Here is a 16794-nt window from a genome sequence, read left to right on the forward strand (position 1 = left end):
TCAGAAATGAAGTGAAACACAGGAGAGCTCCATTACTTCAATTAGTACTCCCATTTGTACCAGGTCAGCAGTTCTCAAGGGCAGCAAGGACAGGCGCACACACATCCCAGTATTTCTCATCTGAACAAAATCCCCAATTGCTGGGCAATAAGCATCCAACTCACTGTAAAACGCCAGTCAATCTCTATAGGACCAGAGGGGGAGGAGAAAAAAAAAAAGAAAAGGGAGAAAAGGCTTCACTAGTTATGTATTCTTGGAAATTTTGTTTTCAGTCTCTCAAACTGGAAGGAAGATTACACCATTTTCTCCCAGGCCTAATAAATTTAAGTGAAAAGAAATACTTTTCCAGTATGACTACTACAGCAAGACCCAGAACAGGAAGATTACTTTATGTACATTTGACTAGTTGAGAAATTCAAACCCCTTCATCGGGGGGGGGGGGGAATCCTACTAGACAGCTCCAAAAGGAGGGGGGGGGAAGTTTCAATTATATAAGGCAAACATTTAAAGTAGCCAAGTGCCCTAGATGCAGATGGTCGTTAACAAGCAGACAAGAACTAGATGAAAGCGATTTTGAGGAATGCCGCAACATCAGAGCAAAGCAATAAAGAGAGGATTCCTATGGCAGATTCACCGACTCAGCTACAGAAACAGACTCTCATTAGTAGGGACCACTTCGTTACCACTACCAGAGACGGCAGAGGTTACCTGCCCAACACCGAAATCTTGCAGTCATTGCTTGCTCCGAGCATCACAACTAAAAGTTTCTGGGAATTTACGACCGAAGCCTTCACAGACATGACAACAATGAAGAAAATCCACAAAACTTTCTACGCATCTTATCCTCTCTAGGAGTTGCATCGCTGAGCACCACGAAGTTTTCAGATACCATCATTTTAAGTTTAAGGGAAGGATGGAAAAAGGAAGGAACAAAGAGGAAGGTGGATGCAAGACAACTAGAGCTCCTGTGCACCCCAACCACTGACCTGAGTAGCGGGCAAACCTTGGTCCAGAAGAAGCTCTGCTGCAGGAATTACCAAAGGACATAAAGCAGAGGAGGTGGCAAACATGCAACTACTGCCCATGGGGGAGAGGGAAAGAGCAAAGGGGAAAGAAATTCATATACACAGAGGGGAAAAATTCATATGCACATACAGAATTCAAGTTAACACAGTTGATAATTTTCACCGGTTCTTCATGAAGCCACCAAAAGGCTTAATCAAGTCACTTCTCCTTTAATTTATCATAGAAGAGCACCTTGTCATAGCACACAAATTCACTTGCTCAAGCACAAGAAAACACAGGTAAAATAAGCAATTCAATTTGCAGAGTGGCTAATCTGATTAGGGCTTACCTGTACCCAGCCTGGAGAGGCATTTGGTTTCATGAGTTTAACATAACCAAAGCATGCCTGGTAACAGCAAGCAAAGGGGTGGAAAAAAAGGCAGATCTGTGCCATGACAACTAGGGTGGGTTACGAAAGCTTTCTCCCTACAGAGGATACTATTTTGAAAATAAATACTACCTCAACAGTCAGTACACAGGAGAATTAGCTGCAAAAATAACCAGAACTCCTTATATAAAAAAGACCTGGACACTAACACCAGAGGAGAGCTAATGCAGGAGTGAGAGGAGGGGCACCAGGGCACATTTGACAAGTCAAAGATTCACACAAAAGAGTGAACAAGTACAGAACCGCTGTAACAGGAGACAGATGTAATTTCAGCCTGTTAGTAAGAATTCAAAGAACGGCTCGTGTTCATAAAAAAGCAGCTGAAAAAAAAAACCCCAACCAAAAAACCCAGCAAAGTTACACCCTGCATAAGCCAGTTTAAGATCTAATACACAAGACAATGCCAATCAAAGCCTTTGGGTAAGATTTTCTACAAGTATCACTTATTAAAAATAGGTTTAAATAACTAAGAGTTAAGTTGTTTTGGGCTTCTTGCCCATTTCCAGAGGCAGGGAGAGGGGGATGGTAGGGGGAGTGAGCGAGGGCTGAATATGGAAAGCTGTCTTTAGGCACAATATGAATCATCACACTGAAGAATTTTCTTTAAGTGGCTGGCTACTACTCAAACAGATTTATTTTATTTAGAACGGTAAGGCTTTGACCAATATGTGAGCAATGAACCTTGGAGAAGCCATTAGATGACACTCAGGTGTGTATATTGGGATGAAAAATACGTGAAAATTAATCTGTATCAATTTAATCCACCTTGACATAGGAAAAGTGGCTAATGCCTTGAAAGATTTCCTAATGTTGTTGTTTCTTCAAATTATTTTCTGCTGTCTCAGTATAAACAGCATCTTCCCTTTGACTTTCAGAAATTTCTGCAAATGGCAGGAGAGCTACCTACAACATCGAAGGAGCAGAGAGAGAATAATTTTCTTGTTTTAGCCTGAGACAGTAAAAAGCCAATACCACAAAATGTTGCATACATGGAGCAAGAGCCCTGCAAGTGTTCTGCATTCAAAATGCAGATCCACAGAAGGCTAATTGTCTCTTTTTTTTGAAATAGCCAGCACTGGAATAGCAGAAGTCACATGGAGAAGGGCTCCAATTCACACAAAAATAGGCAGATTTAGCTGCTGCAACTTTTATTCATGCTACTGTCCCGGCCTAGGAATAGTAAAGGCTGCTAAACAGAAACATTCTCCCCTTGGCCACTGGGATAGCAGCCTCCAGCAGAGAAAAAAAGCCACTAGGAACATGGAGAGCCATTACCTCTTCACATGGAACCACCCAGATCAGGAACTGGGACCACAGGAGTTAAATTTTGTCAGAAGCTGCCAAAGCCGTGCAGAGCCCAGATCACCCAGCACCTTCAAAGCCGCCTGTCTCTTGCTCAGCTCTCACCTCTGGATCAGACCCCCAGCCCGCTCCATGTGTGGACACAGAGGGGTACTCTGTTGTCCTCTGTGCTGACACCCACAGCACCCAGGACAGGACAGGACCTGAAGTGATGGCAACGGGCAGACAGACTGCAGGTGAACAAGCAGCACTGTGCCCCAGCTGCAGAGCTGTTGCGCCATACCTTCTTCAGAGGGTGCAGGAAGAGTACACAAGGCACGCACAGGCCACCAGCGGCTGCCGCACCCACCTCTGAACACATTAACCTCTTCTCCAGCACTTTTAAGGCCAGTCACTGCGGGGGACAGCAGCACACACTGCTTTTGCCATCCAGAATGCAGAAGCAAGTAAAAAAAAAAAAAAAAGCCAGGGTGCAAAGCACTGAGTTTATGTTTTGATATCTCTTCCTGCAATGCAATGTGCCTTTACTCTGCACAACATAGAGAGAGCCAACGTCCACAGGCACATGCAGCCCCTACGAGTGAAGCCACTGATCGTTCAGCGCCTGCAAGCACAGAGCGCACAGAGCAGAAGGAGCAGCAACATTTGCAACAGCCAGAGGCCCAGGAACGAACCAGGACTGCGTGCTGCTGCCTTTAAAGGAGGTGTCCTCTCCAAAGTTAAAGAGGCAGAAGAAACACGTTAACTACTGGTCAGCTTCCGATGCAGAGAGAAGACAAGGGCAGGGCAGAACCGGCTGTTGCTACACCCAAGCTTTGCAATTAGAACAGAGAAAAATCAGAAAGCGGCCGTGCAGAGCCCGGCAAGGAACCGTCTGTAGCCTCCGGCCAGCAGCCAGCTGCATCCAGAGGGCACAAACCATCGCGGGGACCGGCTCACAGCAGCTTCCCGCTCACCAGCTATCAGGGCAAGGCCAGAAACTCAGAAGACTTACTACCTAACCTAAGAACAGAAAGATTAAATATCTAACTTGATAATAGAAAACCACAGATAAGATACACGGAAGTGAGACATTCGTGCACTGATGTTTAAGCTAATCTGGAAAGTAGGAATTTCTTGCTGGGTTCCTACAAGTTATTTAATTGCAAAGTCATCTAAACCGCAGTGCCTTTTACTGCCTCTGTTCACCTCACTGGGCAGAAATACGGGGCTAGGTGGATAGCTGCTGACCCACAACTCAAACTTACACCCACTTAAATATGTGCACACAGACATCCCGCTCAATCTTTTTCCACCAAGAAACCCTTTTTCTTGTGATTTCTGCCTATTGCATCTACATAAAAACCCTCTGCTTCTTACTCAAGAGTGGATTGGATTTGATAATGCAATGTAACGTCACCAGCCCTGAAACAGCAAAAACTCAATATTGGTCATTAAGCAGGAGCCGCCAGGGAATTCACTAAATGCAGATTGCCTGTAAAGCTGTATGAGCTACTCTGCTACAAAGGCTTCTAAATGGAGACAGCCAATTTTTAACCCAACTAAGCTTACAGAGACCCCCATGAATGCAAACGGGGTAACGGCTCCCAACATTTAATCAAGTATCATAAAAGAAGGAAATGAGCTCCAACTGCACACAGGCTGGGACAGAAAGTACTTCTGAGATAAAATATTTTTTACCTAGCCTTGGAGAACAAGTGACAGCAGAATATTTCCAAAGCTTTACCTGTAGTATCAGAGAGGAAAGACTTTGGGGCAAACATTCCCAAGATGACCGAAGTTCTCTTATTTTTTGTTCGCTGGCCAAGACAAGTTCAATCTACAGACGGCTGCTCACTCCAGACAACGCATCAAATCACTTTCCTCTACCTAGCATCAATTTTTCTGTCCCAACAGAAAATACTTCCCTCCAATTCACACTGCCTTCTGTTAATATTTTAAAGTCCTCCCTTATACAAATAAAATCCCTGCAACATTTCTTACAACATCGTTATGTGTTACTATGGAAACTGCTAAAATGTCACAAATACAAAAGCCTAAAGCTCTGCTGCATAAGGAGTACCCTGATCCTCCTTATTTCCCCCTTTTGGTAATTTGATGACCAAATGTTTTGAGCCTAGTAAAAAAAAAAGTCACTATTATAGTGGGGGGGTATAATTTTTTTTTCCTTGCTTTAAGTTACTGAATATTTCATTAAGCAAGCAGCCAAATGAAGTCACATTTCACAAATCCACTCCATCAGAAGGTACTTTTTAAGAAGTGAAATGACACTCTAAACTCTCTGACAAGCTCAGTGTTGTACGGTGCTGGCAAGGAGACACCTGAAGCTGCAGTGAGATCTGTGTCAAAAACTGCCCCTTTCTCCCACTCCCCCCGACTGTTCCACTACATAAGTGAGAGACAATTCAAATTATGTATTTTACACAGTCAGGATGCACATATTTAACAGATAAAGGGAGCTATAACTCTTCAAAATGGGCTAAATATCTTTGAGAATTAAACACTTCTAGAAAGAGCATGCTTATGCTCATTCGTAAGACAGCACAGATTAGTCTGCTTCAGAAGCAGAAGCATCACGAGATGTGCCAGCCGAACTCTGCCACCACCATCACAGGGAACATCTCGTTTTGCAGTTTGGACATCATGGTTGCACGTGAGCACCAGGGAGAAAACAGCCATCTGCCAAGTTGTTCACCTTCGCTAACCTGATGGCTTACAACTAACAGAAGAGCTTTAAATACATCCCTGTGGTGACCTCCCTGCTCGGGTACAATAACCAGCCATGGAGAACTGCTGGAACAAGCCTGTTTTGGGACAAAGTTGGAGACTGGTTTTGGGGAGGTGCAGACAAGAGAGGGACCTTCAATATGACCAATTTGCAGCAAAACTTTTGAGACACCCCATCTTCATAACAAAACCGGTGAATTTAAGCTCTCAACAGCACAAGTCTCTGACTGTCCCCTTTTAAATATCCTCTTTCACCAAAGTATCATCGCCCTTACTGCTGATGTGATGCAATTTAATGAAAAAGTGTGGTCTACACAGAAATCCCAGGCACCATTAACCAAATCCTTAACTCGGCGCACCCGTGCCAGGTACCCTTCCCATAAATAGCTTGTTCAGTGCTGAGGTCAAAGCTGGAGCAGGCATTCCAGAAAGTAACCTTATCACAGAGAAGGTCTGGGGAGGCGGCGGCGAGAACTGGATGTTACTTAAGCAAACCATTTCATTACATCAACAACCAGCACATCAGCAAGTCTTTCAAACGCAGAGAGCAACAACCAGAGGATGTTAGAGTGCAATGGAGAATCCAACCATCCCCAGTTCCCATCTGGCTTGAGAGACATGAAGGGCAGCTGCGACAGACTCAACTGCAATTCCAGTTTCTCTTTCCACTTCCCAGCTGAATTACTAGTCAATACACTGGCCTTCACCTATTTGTATTTTTACGTCCTTCCTTTCATTCAGGGATCCAGCAAGTAAAACCGAAGTCAATTTTTTAAGTTCTCTTCCACCTAAAGCATTTTATCCGAGGACGGCCCGGCAAAACCACCCAGCTCTCCAAGCCTTTGAAACGAGACACTTGCAAAACGCACCATATCCAGGGTGTGCCCAAAACACGCTCCGTGGAAAAATCTGTTGGGGTAGTGCCAGTTTAGCAAGGAAAGCATTTTCCCCCAGCTGGAAGTCTAGCGCAGCGCTGCTGCCGAGCTAGTGCAACCAGAACGTATCTGCTGGAGGAGAGAACAAAGGGGGGGGGGGGAAGCCCATGTTACTGCATAATGAAAACCAAAATCTTTCAGGAAGAAAAGCACGTCTGTGAAGTACACCTTTACAGTCTCTTGAAGGAAGTCCACATTTGCCATCGCTCCAGTTTTAATCTTAGCCATACAGTCATATTTTGTCTTGTGTCAGTATTAGCAAGAATAAAAACGCCACTCTAAACTGTAGCTGCTTACAGATGCTGGTGTAATGTAATACAAAAGTCTTTTCCCCATCCCCCGCACCGGTATATTAGCCTTCAATATTAGAGATCAGCTCTAAATGGGGCCCCTTTCCCTTGCTCAAAACTAACTGCAATTTCACATGAGATTGTAGGAAAGCAGACGAGTTACCGCACCAGGTCTTTAATGCCAGTTCACATTCACAAACTTCACAAACATTTTTTTCCGCTGCTTCAGATGCCGTGACAGACTTTTTCCAATGAAAACTAAAGTAAATATTTACGCAACCCTATCCAAAGTGTCACCCACAAGTCCTAAGAAATCTGAACTAGAGCCCGTTCTTACTTGCTGCCCCACTGGGTAAGGGCTATAGAGACAAAGTGTGGTTTATTGTTAGTGCCAGACACCAAATCATTTCCAGTCCTCCACATTATCTTTCATACACCAGCCCAGCACAGCCCAAGAAACAGGCAGAGAAGATCTGACTCCAAACAGAACAACCCAAAACCCTGCAAGAGCACTAAAGGCATCTGCGAGAAAGATGCTTTGTCTGCATTCAGCCCCCCACACATACCAAATTCCAACGCTTTCCTGCACCGCAGCACCTGACTCCACTGTTATTCTTTGCACGCGCGACCCAACGCCGAGTGCTGGTTCCCTTCTGCTCCCCCCGAAACAACTGTGACTTCAGCCCGGAAAGATAAATTTAAACCAATGCATCAAACTCCCTCTAGGATGTGAGCCAACAACACTGCCTCCACCGAGTTCTGTGGATGGCAACGCGAGTACCTACACCAAAAAAACACCTAACCTCCCTCCCATACTCCAATAAGGTCTGCATTAGGATCAAGGCTCAAATAAAAGTCAGAAACAACTTATTAGATATCCACTGTATCTATAAAAGGTGTACTATGACCAACGTTTCTTGGAGAAATAACTGACTCGTTTTTCTTAAGATCCTTCTCAAGCAGTGTTCTCATTTGCCCTCCTTTCTTAAAAGCAAGAGGGACTCGCAGTGTCCTACTTACTCTGGATACCTGATTAAGCGTTTTTGAACAATAACAGCTCTCTGCTATTCTGCTTTCAAATGCAAAGCAAGAACATGTTCAGGATTTGCTCTCTTTCTCTCTTCCCAAATGCAAGACACTTGAGGGACCTCTCTCTTGACCAACATATTGCTGCTGAGCAGCATGTGGATTACAAGCAATTCAGGTATGACACAGACAAGTTTTCATAAACAGCTGAAAACCAGAAGGTCAGGCACTGTGCTGTAGTTGGTACCTACAATCACAGCTAGAGGTTAAGAACAAGAAAAACACCACAAAAAGCCAAGCAGGTAACTGAAAAAGCCATAAAGAGTAGAGACAAACTTTCACGATTGCTCTGCATAAATCAAGAGTTAGTGAAACGTGACTGTGACCAGTGGGAGAAGCTTCCTTAGTCCCCACAGTGTGGGATCTGCCATCTGAATTACAGCTCCATGAAGGCACAGATTTGAGAAATACTATTTAATAGCCCTTGAGATACAGGCTTCCTTATCATGCTCTCACTTGAAAAACATAATCAAGGCAGAAAAATCAGAATTTCTAAATCCTCTTTCTCAGCCAACTGATAGCACCAACTGCAACTACCCCCCGAACAACCACTAACGTGCCGCATGCATCCCTCTCCAACCCAGGACTTTGAAATTAGTGCTGACAAAAGCACATATTAGTGAGAAATCTTCATTACTACTCCAAGTCCTGCAATTCTGAAATCCAGGCAGCACGATGTGACACAGCACAGGAGGAGTCAACACACGGGCTCCAAGGCTGTGAAATGATTCACTGCAACACCAAAGTGCAGAAGGTGCTCGGATTTCCCACCAGTAAATGGGGATAATTAAAGTGTGCTTAGGCATCATGGCCATAGGGATCCTAACAACCACAACTGAACACGCTGTAGGTACTGTCTGGCCCTCTCATAAAAGGTGGTGTGAGAAGTTAGTCACTAGGAACTTCAGTTCACTCTCAGCAGCCCGACGTAACTGCCATCAAAACAGTGGCTTTCCAGGTAAGGAACCTGAGCTAAAACATTAAGTTCCAATTAAATATTTGTTTTCACTACCTTTTCAGAAAATTTTTTCCATGGTACACAGAGTGAAGTTGAGGATTGCAGAGACTAAATCACATACTACTCACCAGCTTAATGACTACGTCCCTGCTCAACACAGGTAACTAATCAACAAAAATAACTGACAAATTCTGATGAAACTAGTCTACAGTGAAACCAAAGAAACCGACCAGCCTGAGACAAGCAGCTACTATAAAGGTGCACAAGCCACATGAAATATTTCCTACTTCTATGTATTAGTACAGGGCCACAGAAACACCAGGACTTTACTTGCTAAACCATCGCTTGGCCACATAAGGCAGAGCCCAGCCAGCAGCCCTCCAGCATTGCGAGGAATTCATATGCCCTGCTCCGAGCGACCTTTCACAAACAGCAGTTCCTGATCCTACCACGCTGACAACAGCAGTTGGGCTCTTTCAAAGTAGCACAGGTTTCGCAGTCGCAGACAGCTGCTGCCTACGGTCACACCCAGCCAAAGAAGTTCAGGACGATTCTCTACAGGGGAGGCTCCAACCTGCCCTTGCCACCACCAAGCAGAGGCAAAGCTTCTCTAGCTCCTAACTCTGCCACCGCACACACTTTTGAAGCGACACGTAAGAGGATCTTTGCTGTGAAGCAAAGAATTGTAGATTATTAATCTGAGAGCAAGTGAAATGCAACATGGTGGTCCTTGATCCACATAAGCCTAAGAATGCACCATGAACCAACCCTGTCTGCATGTGTTGTCTTTCCCCATCAACTGCATGAGAATCAAGAGCGCCTTGTTAAACCAAGCCCACAGCTGGCAGGGATTCCCAACAAAGGTGTAACGAATACCTCCCTGCTTTGTTTATGCATTACATGATGGCCTGGTTATGCACCTGAATGACAGCACCTACCTGGGTGGCAGGTCTATGGGTGCTTTAGAAGGACCTACCAAGTTCCGATAGATGCCTAACGCTACTGGAAAGACGCAATTCCTCAGGAAGATGCTGCTCTATAGCCAAGATCAGGTGGGCCAGAACAGTACAAATGCTTCAAAGTCTGTCCTTGACCAGATACCGATTCTGGAATGCCACCATGCCAGAAAAACTCAAAGGTCAGCTCTTATCTAAGCATGATGTAAACATGTCTGTTTCTTTTGCATGCTTCTACTTGAATCCCAGAGGCAGTCAGTGACACGGCCACTTACTGCAAGCAAGCTACAAGAGACAGCGTTTGAAGCATAACTCTCACTGAAGATCTAGAAGCAAGCAAGCAGTTTCTTGGGGGAAGGCAGGGGCACCCAGGAACAATACATAGCCAAGGGATGCTGATTAAGGGATGAGACGGAAGTTTCTGCACTCATTAAGATACTCCATCTCACTACCGAAATTAAAATAATCAGGGTAAACGTCTTCCCTCTAAGAAGTAAACTCGGCAAGCTGCAAAATCCAGCTATACTTGAGCAACCCTGCGAAAAGCCTTTGCTTTTCTGTGCTCACACAAACATAAAACAATGGTTCTGTACAATAAGCTGGTCCAAGGCGGCTTCCCAGTGGAAAAGTCAGCTCTTCCCCTTCCTGTCTTAGCACTACTTTGAAAAGAACGATATTTAGAAGTACTCAGATGCTTGTACCAGCTCTCAAGGTTGACTTCAGGAGTTTCACTAACAAGCACAAATGTGCATTCAGCCTCAACTTCGGTAATGCCAGAGCTCGTGAGACCCAACGTCAAAGCACTCATGCCAACAGGACAGTCAATGCTGGGAGACTAATTACTAAATACCCACAGGCATAAACTTTAAACTACGTTTGGTGGGCCTGGCCTAGATGCCGGTATGCATACACACCAGCTTCTGAACCTATAGACAATAGAAGGATCGTTCTTTTTATTAGCTTTAAAGTCTTTGGCTTTTAAGAGTACTCAGGAGGTTGGGAAACATAGAGGCATGACTAACACAAAGGGCAGAAAAGTCAGCAAAGAATTTCACGCATCATGTCTTTGAATACCGCACTTCCTCTTGGGATTAAGATGAGTGGCAAAGAAATTTCACTTTGCTAGACAACACGTGAATCTATGAAACCCACAATATGGGAAATTTAATATTACTTTGGACAGAATTTTAATCAAATGTCTCCTCTAATAACAATTACAATACTTATAAATGCAATTTTACTACTAATCCCAACCGTAAGTTTGTGGACATTATAAAACAGGAATAAAGTTATTAAACTGTCTTTTCTAACAGCACAAGAACACCTTTACGTCCAGGCAGCCAGGATCACATGCTCAGCTACTAGCTTTGCTTTGGGAGAAACCCAAATTCATGTCACATTTAAGACTTCACACACAGAAATCCATCCTATGCTAACATCCCAAAACATGATGTGACATTTAGCTGGAATTTAATATTCAAGAGCTGTAACATCTGTTTATCAGCACTCATCCATATGAGTGTGTTTTTGGAGGATGCTGAAGTTACCAAGTACACACACTGTTCACGTCCACCTACCTAGTTCAGTAACATTTGTGTCACGCAGTACTCGAGCAGCCATTAACATTACTTTGGACAACAGTTATTTCCCCACAGAGATCTGAACACACACAGAATAGCACAGGTATGCAAAAGTCCTGGGGACTATTTCCAGCCTTGATCGGAAAGCTGTCCGCATTCCAAACAGGACCCCTGTGACTGCTGCAGGGAGCTTTTTGTCGACTGTAGCTATACTTCACAGACTGAGGTTTAAGTTCAATAGGTCCATCAGGGTGGAAGAGATCATCTACTGATGCAAGCAAGATTTCACACAGACTAGACACAGAATATGGCCTTTTAAGAGATTTGTTCAAAATACTGTGATATGCACTCCTAGGGAAAATGCTTTTCTTTGGAATAAAAATTTCCCTTCTTCCTTGACCTGTCTCAAGACCTTTTCTCTTGATGAGGATCTTCCTCCTCCACACACAAATTGACACCTAACACTTACGCAAACAGCATCCAGTTAACAACATAATTATGAAGTTGTTGTCATCATTTAATGCAACTCACAGACAAGAATAAAATTGCCAACAATATTTCCCAGAGATGCAAGAAGAGAACACACTCACTTCACACTTCCACTGGCACTTGGACCAAATCCTTTCAGATTTTTTTTTTTTTCCCCAGGAAGTTCATTTAACACACACACACACACACAAAATATTCCCCAGTCACAAGTATGCTGTCAGCTACAAAGGTTCAGACTGGCCTTACTTTACATAACTGGTTTACAACAAAGATTCCCATTGTAAAGAGACAAACATTTCATTTCAGGGGACAGGTCCAACCCATCATGGAGAGAACTGTTTATAGTATTTCGGGTTTGCATCTGCAGCATACTTGCACCACTCCAGCCAGTCAGTATTTCCAGGACTTGCTGCTCCACAAGAACACCAATGACTACCGTAGGCATGAAGAATTTTATCTTCAATGTCACACGTGCTGCCTGAACTAGGAAGCGTGCTGCAAATCACACCACATTAGTTTTAACAATTACTTCTTTGATCTAAGCCCATCAAAAGAGAAAAGCGTTCCTGCAAAATCCAGATTTTCCATATGCCACCTTTCACCTCGCTCTCCCCCCACCAGAGGTAAGCAAAGCACGACCGCTACTCACAGTGGTACGTGGGGTTGTTCTGGGTCTGCTTTGGTCAGTTCCTCTTCTTCAACATCAGACTCTCCTCCCGAGCTGCTGTCAGTGACATCCGAGTCAAACGCTTGTTCACTGGATCTCAAGTTGGCCATACCACTGGCCGTGAATCTCTCCAGTTCTTCTGATATTGAATCGCTCTTCAAGAAGCTGCTTAGGCCTTCTGAAGTAACTGTCTCACTCGTAGCTTTCCTCAAGGCTGCTTCTGCTTTCCTGGTCAACATCAGCTGGCTCCGATGCCTCAGGGGGTCCAAAGTTGGAAGCTTACTCAGAGTTTTCTCTAAGAAGCCACCCAACTGCTGCTGGATGTGTCTCTCCACCTGCTTTGCCTGCACCACCTGCAAGCGTTTCTGCAGCCTGCGGGCACGGTTCTCAATGTCTGCCTGCCGGCGCAGCAATGCCCTCGTCCTCATCTCGGAGTCGAGAGCACTGTGGTGACCAGCCAACAGAGAAGGTTTCTGCTCCTCCAACTTACTGCTCCCAAAGTCAGAGTGACTAGCAACACCGGGCAACCTAGTCTCTCCACTGCCACCCTCGAGCACCCGCTGTTGCTCCGTGGAATTAAGGGCAGATTTGTTTGCAGTGCTATTATTGCTAAATGGAGTTGTGTGCTCTGCATCAAGGCTTCTATGTGGAAGAGTGCAATTGGTCAACCCGGTCTTCAAGTCCCCCAATTCGGAACCTCCTGCATTATAGTCAACACCCTGGAGGGCAGCAGAAGGAGGAGCACACTTCCCACCGTTCAGAGAACTAGAGTTTTCATGGTCTGAATTGGTACTTTTGGCCAATTTCTTGGCCAAGCCATTTACAGGCGCTTGTGGGAGAGGTGGCTGGCTATTAGTACTCATTGTTTTTAGATTCTCCAAAGTGAATTCCAACACTGGTTGCCTCCCCAACAGATCACTTGTTTTCAAGAAGGACTGAGACAAGAGAGAGTGAGATTTAAGGACTGTCTGCTTGTTGAAGACTCCTTGCAGCTTCAGAGGCTCTTTTGACGAAACAGATGTTACATCCGAGCAGAGATAAGAGGCCACTAGTGGCTGCAGCTTGCCCAGCTCTTCCTTCGTAGGGTTGTTTCGGAAATCTAAACTGGGATCCTCCGGAGCAATGGCTTTCCTTTTGGTGCCGTTGGCAGCCAGGAGGATGTTGTTGGCGTTGCCGTTGCTCTCGGCACTGCCAGGCGACAAGGTGGAGGACGGGGGAGCCAGCTTGAATCGGATGTGGTGAGCTTCAGCTGCTGCGTCAGTGAGAGCGGGCGCCATCGCAGCCATTCAGCACAGAGAGACGGGAAGTCCAGCCTCTCCCGGTGCCGAGGCCAGCTCCACTGCCTCCCACTGCCTCTCCCGAGGGCAGCCTACAGAAGGGAAGGAAAGAGAGAAAGTTAGGCATTGCACTTATAGAAAATAAAACAAACAAGATGGACAACAGCAGCGAGACTTATCGACTCTTGGTAAAGCCACGCAAGCTTCACGTTCATGTGGCACAGCATCCTCCCTCTGCGACCACCAGCCTCACGCTCAGCAGAGCCATCTGGGCACCAGGCGGGTAAAAACAGAAGTAGCAACACGCAAGCTGGTCCTCAGGATCTCCCATAGCTAGTGCCTGCCTGTAACTACTATCCTCATCTTTCAGTCCACCCACCCAGCACACCAGCATCCCTCCAGGCCTTCATGAAAGGTCTGGCCCTAGTCACACCCATTTCTCAATGCCAGCAGCTCACCAACTTCATCTTTAAAATCCTTGAGCTATGTCTATAAAACAGTTTTCGCTACTTCTACTGCCAGCTCAGGTGCGTTAAAAATTACAAATTAGAACTATAACATGTAAGAGAGACAGGGCTTGAGGGGAACAGACCTCCATATGCTTTAACTCCCAGTGGCTGAAGAAACCCCACCACCCCACACCCACCGGCAACCCCACTGCTTCCCTGAAAGCCTTAAATTTGAAGGAAATCATTTCCCTGGTGCATATGAAACCTACTTTCCCAGAATTACATTTCAAAATAAGCCAGGTGATTTCCAGTGTCAGCCATTCCCATTTCTCTTTCAAGAACATGGATAAAGATTAACCCACACACACACCATGACAGAGCAGTTCTACGCTCTGACTGTAATAGCAAGCCATGGCTTAACTCAACTAGATCAAACAAGTTAAGAGAAATAACCAAAGACCTTTCATTAAGGTATACTGCAACCTTCCCCCTCCACCACCTTCACATTTCTGGTCACTTACCTACTTTCTTTACCACTAAAAGTGTCAGTGTTTTTAAATGCCTTTTTTTAAACTGCATTCACATAACCCACAGCTCAGGCTGTGCTAACAGTGCAACAGTTACTTTATTTTCCTTTTGCTGCAAAATTTATCTAGCACCTTCATAAGCTATTTCATTGTCAATTTAATAATAAGAAGTTGCCCTGATCTCTTGCCTGATATGCCAATCCTCTAATTTCACATAAATTTGCATAAGCTTGTTGTAGCTGTTCATTAACACACCCCAATGACCAAATTAATATACCACTTCACAGGAAAAGTGAGGACTATCTAAAGTTTGAATATGTTGAATGAGCAAAATTTAACAGTCAGTTTTGTTTCCAGCCTCATTCAGCTGCACCACAGTTGCTCCCCAGTGTCACACCAGGTGCTTCCCCATAACAGGGACCACAGACAGACATTAGGGCTGAAAACCACTAAGTACTAAAAACTGAATTTTTGTGAAAAGTCAGAAACGAGTTAGAGAAACAAATCCATATCCCCATAGAGGGAAGGCCCAGAGGACAAGCTCAAAGTTATTTGCTCTGTTTGGTTTCCAATGAGCGTGTACGTTGGCCAACTGGCAGGCTCCTTGCCGGGTCTACGATTTGGACCATCTGCAGACTCATTAACTAACTCTCGCCAACCCAGCTAGGTGACACAGAAGACGACGACAGGGAAGAAAAGATATGCTCACAGAGGGGCTGATAAAAAAAATTGAAGCTATTGTAACAGAAGTACAGAGACACTAGAGGTGGCTTCAGACTTCAGCAGTCCCCTGTTGACAGAACCTAGCATATTTTGTAATCAACTATACCTTGTCCTTACTGAAAAAAGGATACCGCGTGCCTAAAAATTCACTGCACGCTCATTGAAAATGGCTTTTAGTCACCGTTTGGGTCCATAAATAAAGACTGAAGATGATTATTCAGGGGGAGAAGAAAAAAAATTTAAAAAAAGGAACTTGCAGGGAACTTTCCACTTGTAGCTAAGACGCCCTTGGGAGAGGAGGGAGGAAGACTGTCAAAATAGAGGACTTCCCCCACTCCAGCCTCCTACCAAGACCTTCACTACAGAGACACGTACACTCGGAACGACTGTTCCTAACGGGCGCTCTCAGTTCTGCAGAAACACACTGGTCTGTCTTCCAAAGGAAGACTCTTGGATCAGTGCTCTTCACCACAATTACCACCACAGCATTGCAAGATATCAAGAGCAGCTTAGGAAATACCCATCCTGCAAAAAAGCAGAAAAACCTGCACTTGGTGCTGAATGCAATGGTTCTTTATGAACATATTGGCGCTGCACTGCAGCCATTTAGGAGTTTACCTAGGCTGAAGAACATTTTAGAGTAAATTTGTAGGTCATCAACTTTAGTTAGATTAACAGAAGTAGACAACGGAAGCGAAACTTTCATACTGCCTTTTCCTCTGGGTTAGCAAACTCACTTTAAAAAGAAAATCCTCCTACGAAGCTACTGCAACCCTCCTTGGCTTCACTTTTAGTTGGGTGGACAGCATTTAAAATACTTTGGAAGCCTGGAAAGCCTCCCTTAAGAATAAAGCTTTGTTCTAGTAGCTTAAAGATGACCTCCAAAAGTTATTGGGTGTATTTTTTAAATTTTATTTAGGTCCTTATAAACTATCTGCATGCTAGACAGCCCTGGTTTTTCTAACACTGAATTAGATCTCTACTCTTACGAACAACCCTTGGAAAAACATTAAGGAATATTTGTAAGCATGTTCCCTCCCTTCTGTTTCTAAGTTTTAGTTGTTATTAAAGCCATATTACACTTATCAGTAATCTCTTCTTAACAGGGAATTGGAGGGGAGAGGGTGGCAAGGCATCTCTCCGAGGTGACCATAGGAAGGAGGAATAAAGAAAAGGAAAGGTCATGCACATGGACACAGTCTGAGGAACTTTCAGAGCGTTCTGAGAATTTTGACACTGATTCCAAGAATTATCCTGAATCTTGTGTCCGCCTCTGGGACTCAAACTGTGCTGGCAAGTTCTACCCAAACTGCTATTACCCGCCAACAGTAGTAGATTAACGTGAGCACCCACGGGTCCCTTTTTTTGGTGTTTC

The 16794-nt window shown here is 44.6% G+C and overlaps 1 protein-coding gene across 4 annotated transcripts in view; it reads right to left on the reverse strand.

Annotated features, from left to right (window-relative positions):
- KANSL1 (KAT8 regulatory NSL complex subunit 1) overlaps positions 1 to 16794 on the reverse strand; it is a 102819-nt gene that overhangs the window by 69341 nt on the left and 16684 nt on the right. For all 4 annotated transcript variants that reach the window (XM_072885535.1, XM_072885537.1, XM_072885536.1 and 1 more), the window contains one exon: positions 12426 to 13812. In XM_072885535.1, coding sequence (XP_072741636.1) covers positions 12426 to 13729 — 1304 coding nt within the window. In that variant the 5' untranslated portion in view covers positions 13730 to 13812. The remainder of the gene's footprint in view (positions 1 to 12425; positions 13813 to 16794) is intronic.

Source organism: Ciconia boyciana, chromosome 22, assembly GCF_034638445.1.
Source record: "Ciconia boyciana chromosome 22, ASM3463844v1, whole genome shotgun sequence".
NCBI classification, from domain to species: domain Eukaryota; kingdom Metazoa; phylum Chordata; class Aves; order Ciconiiformes; family Ciconiidae; genus Ciconia; species Ciconia boyciana.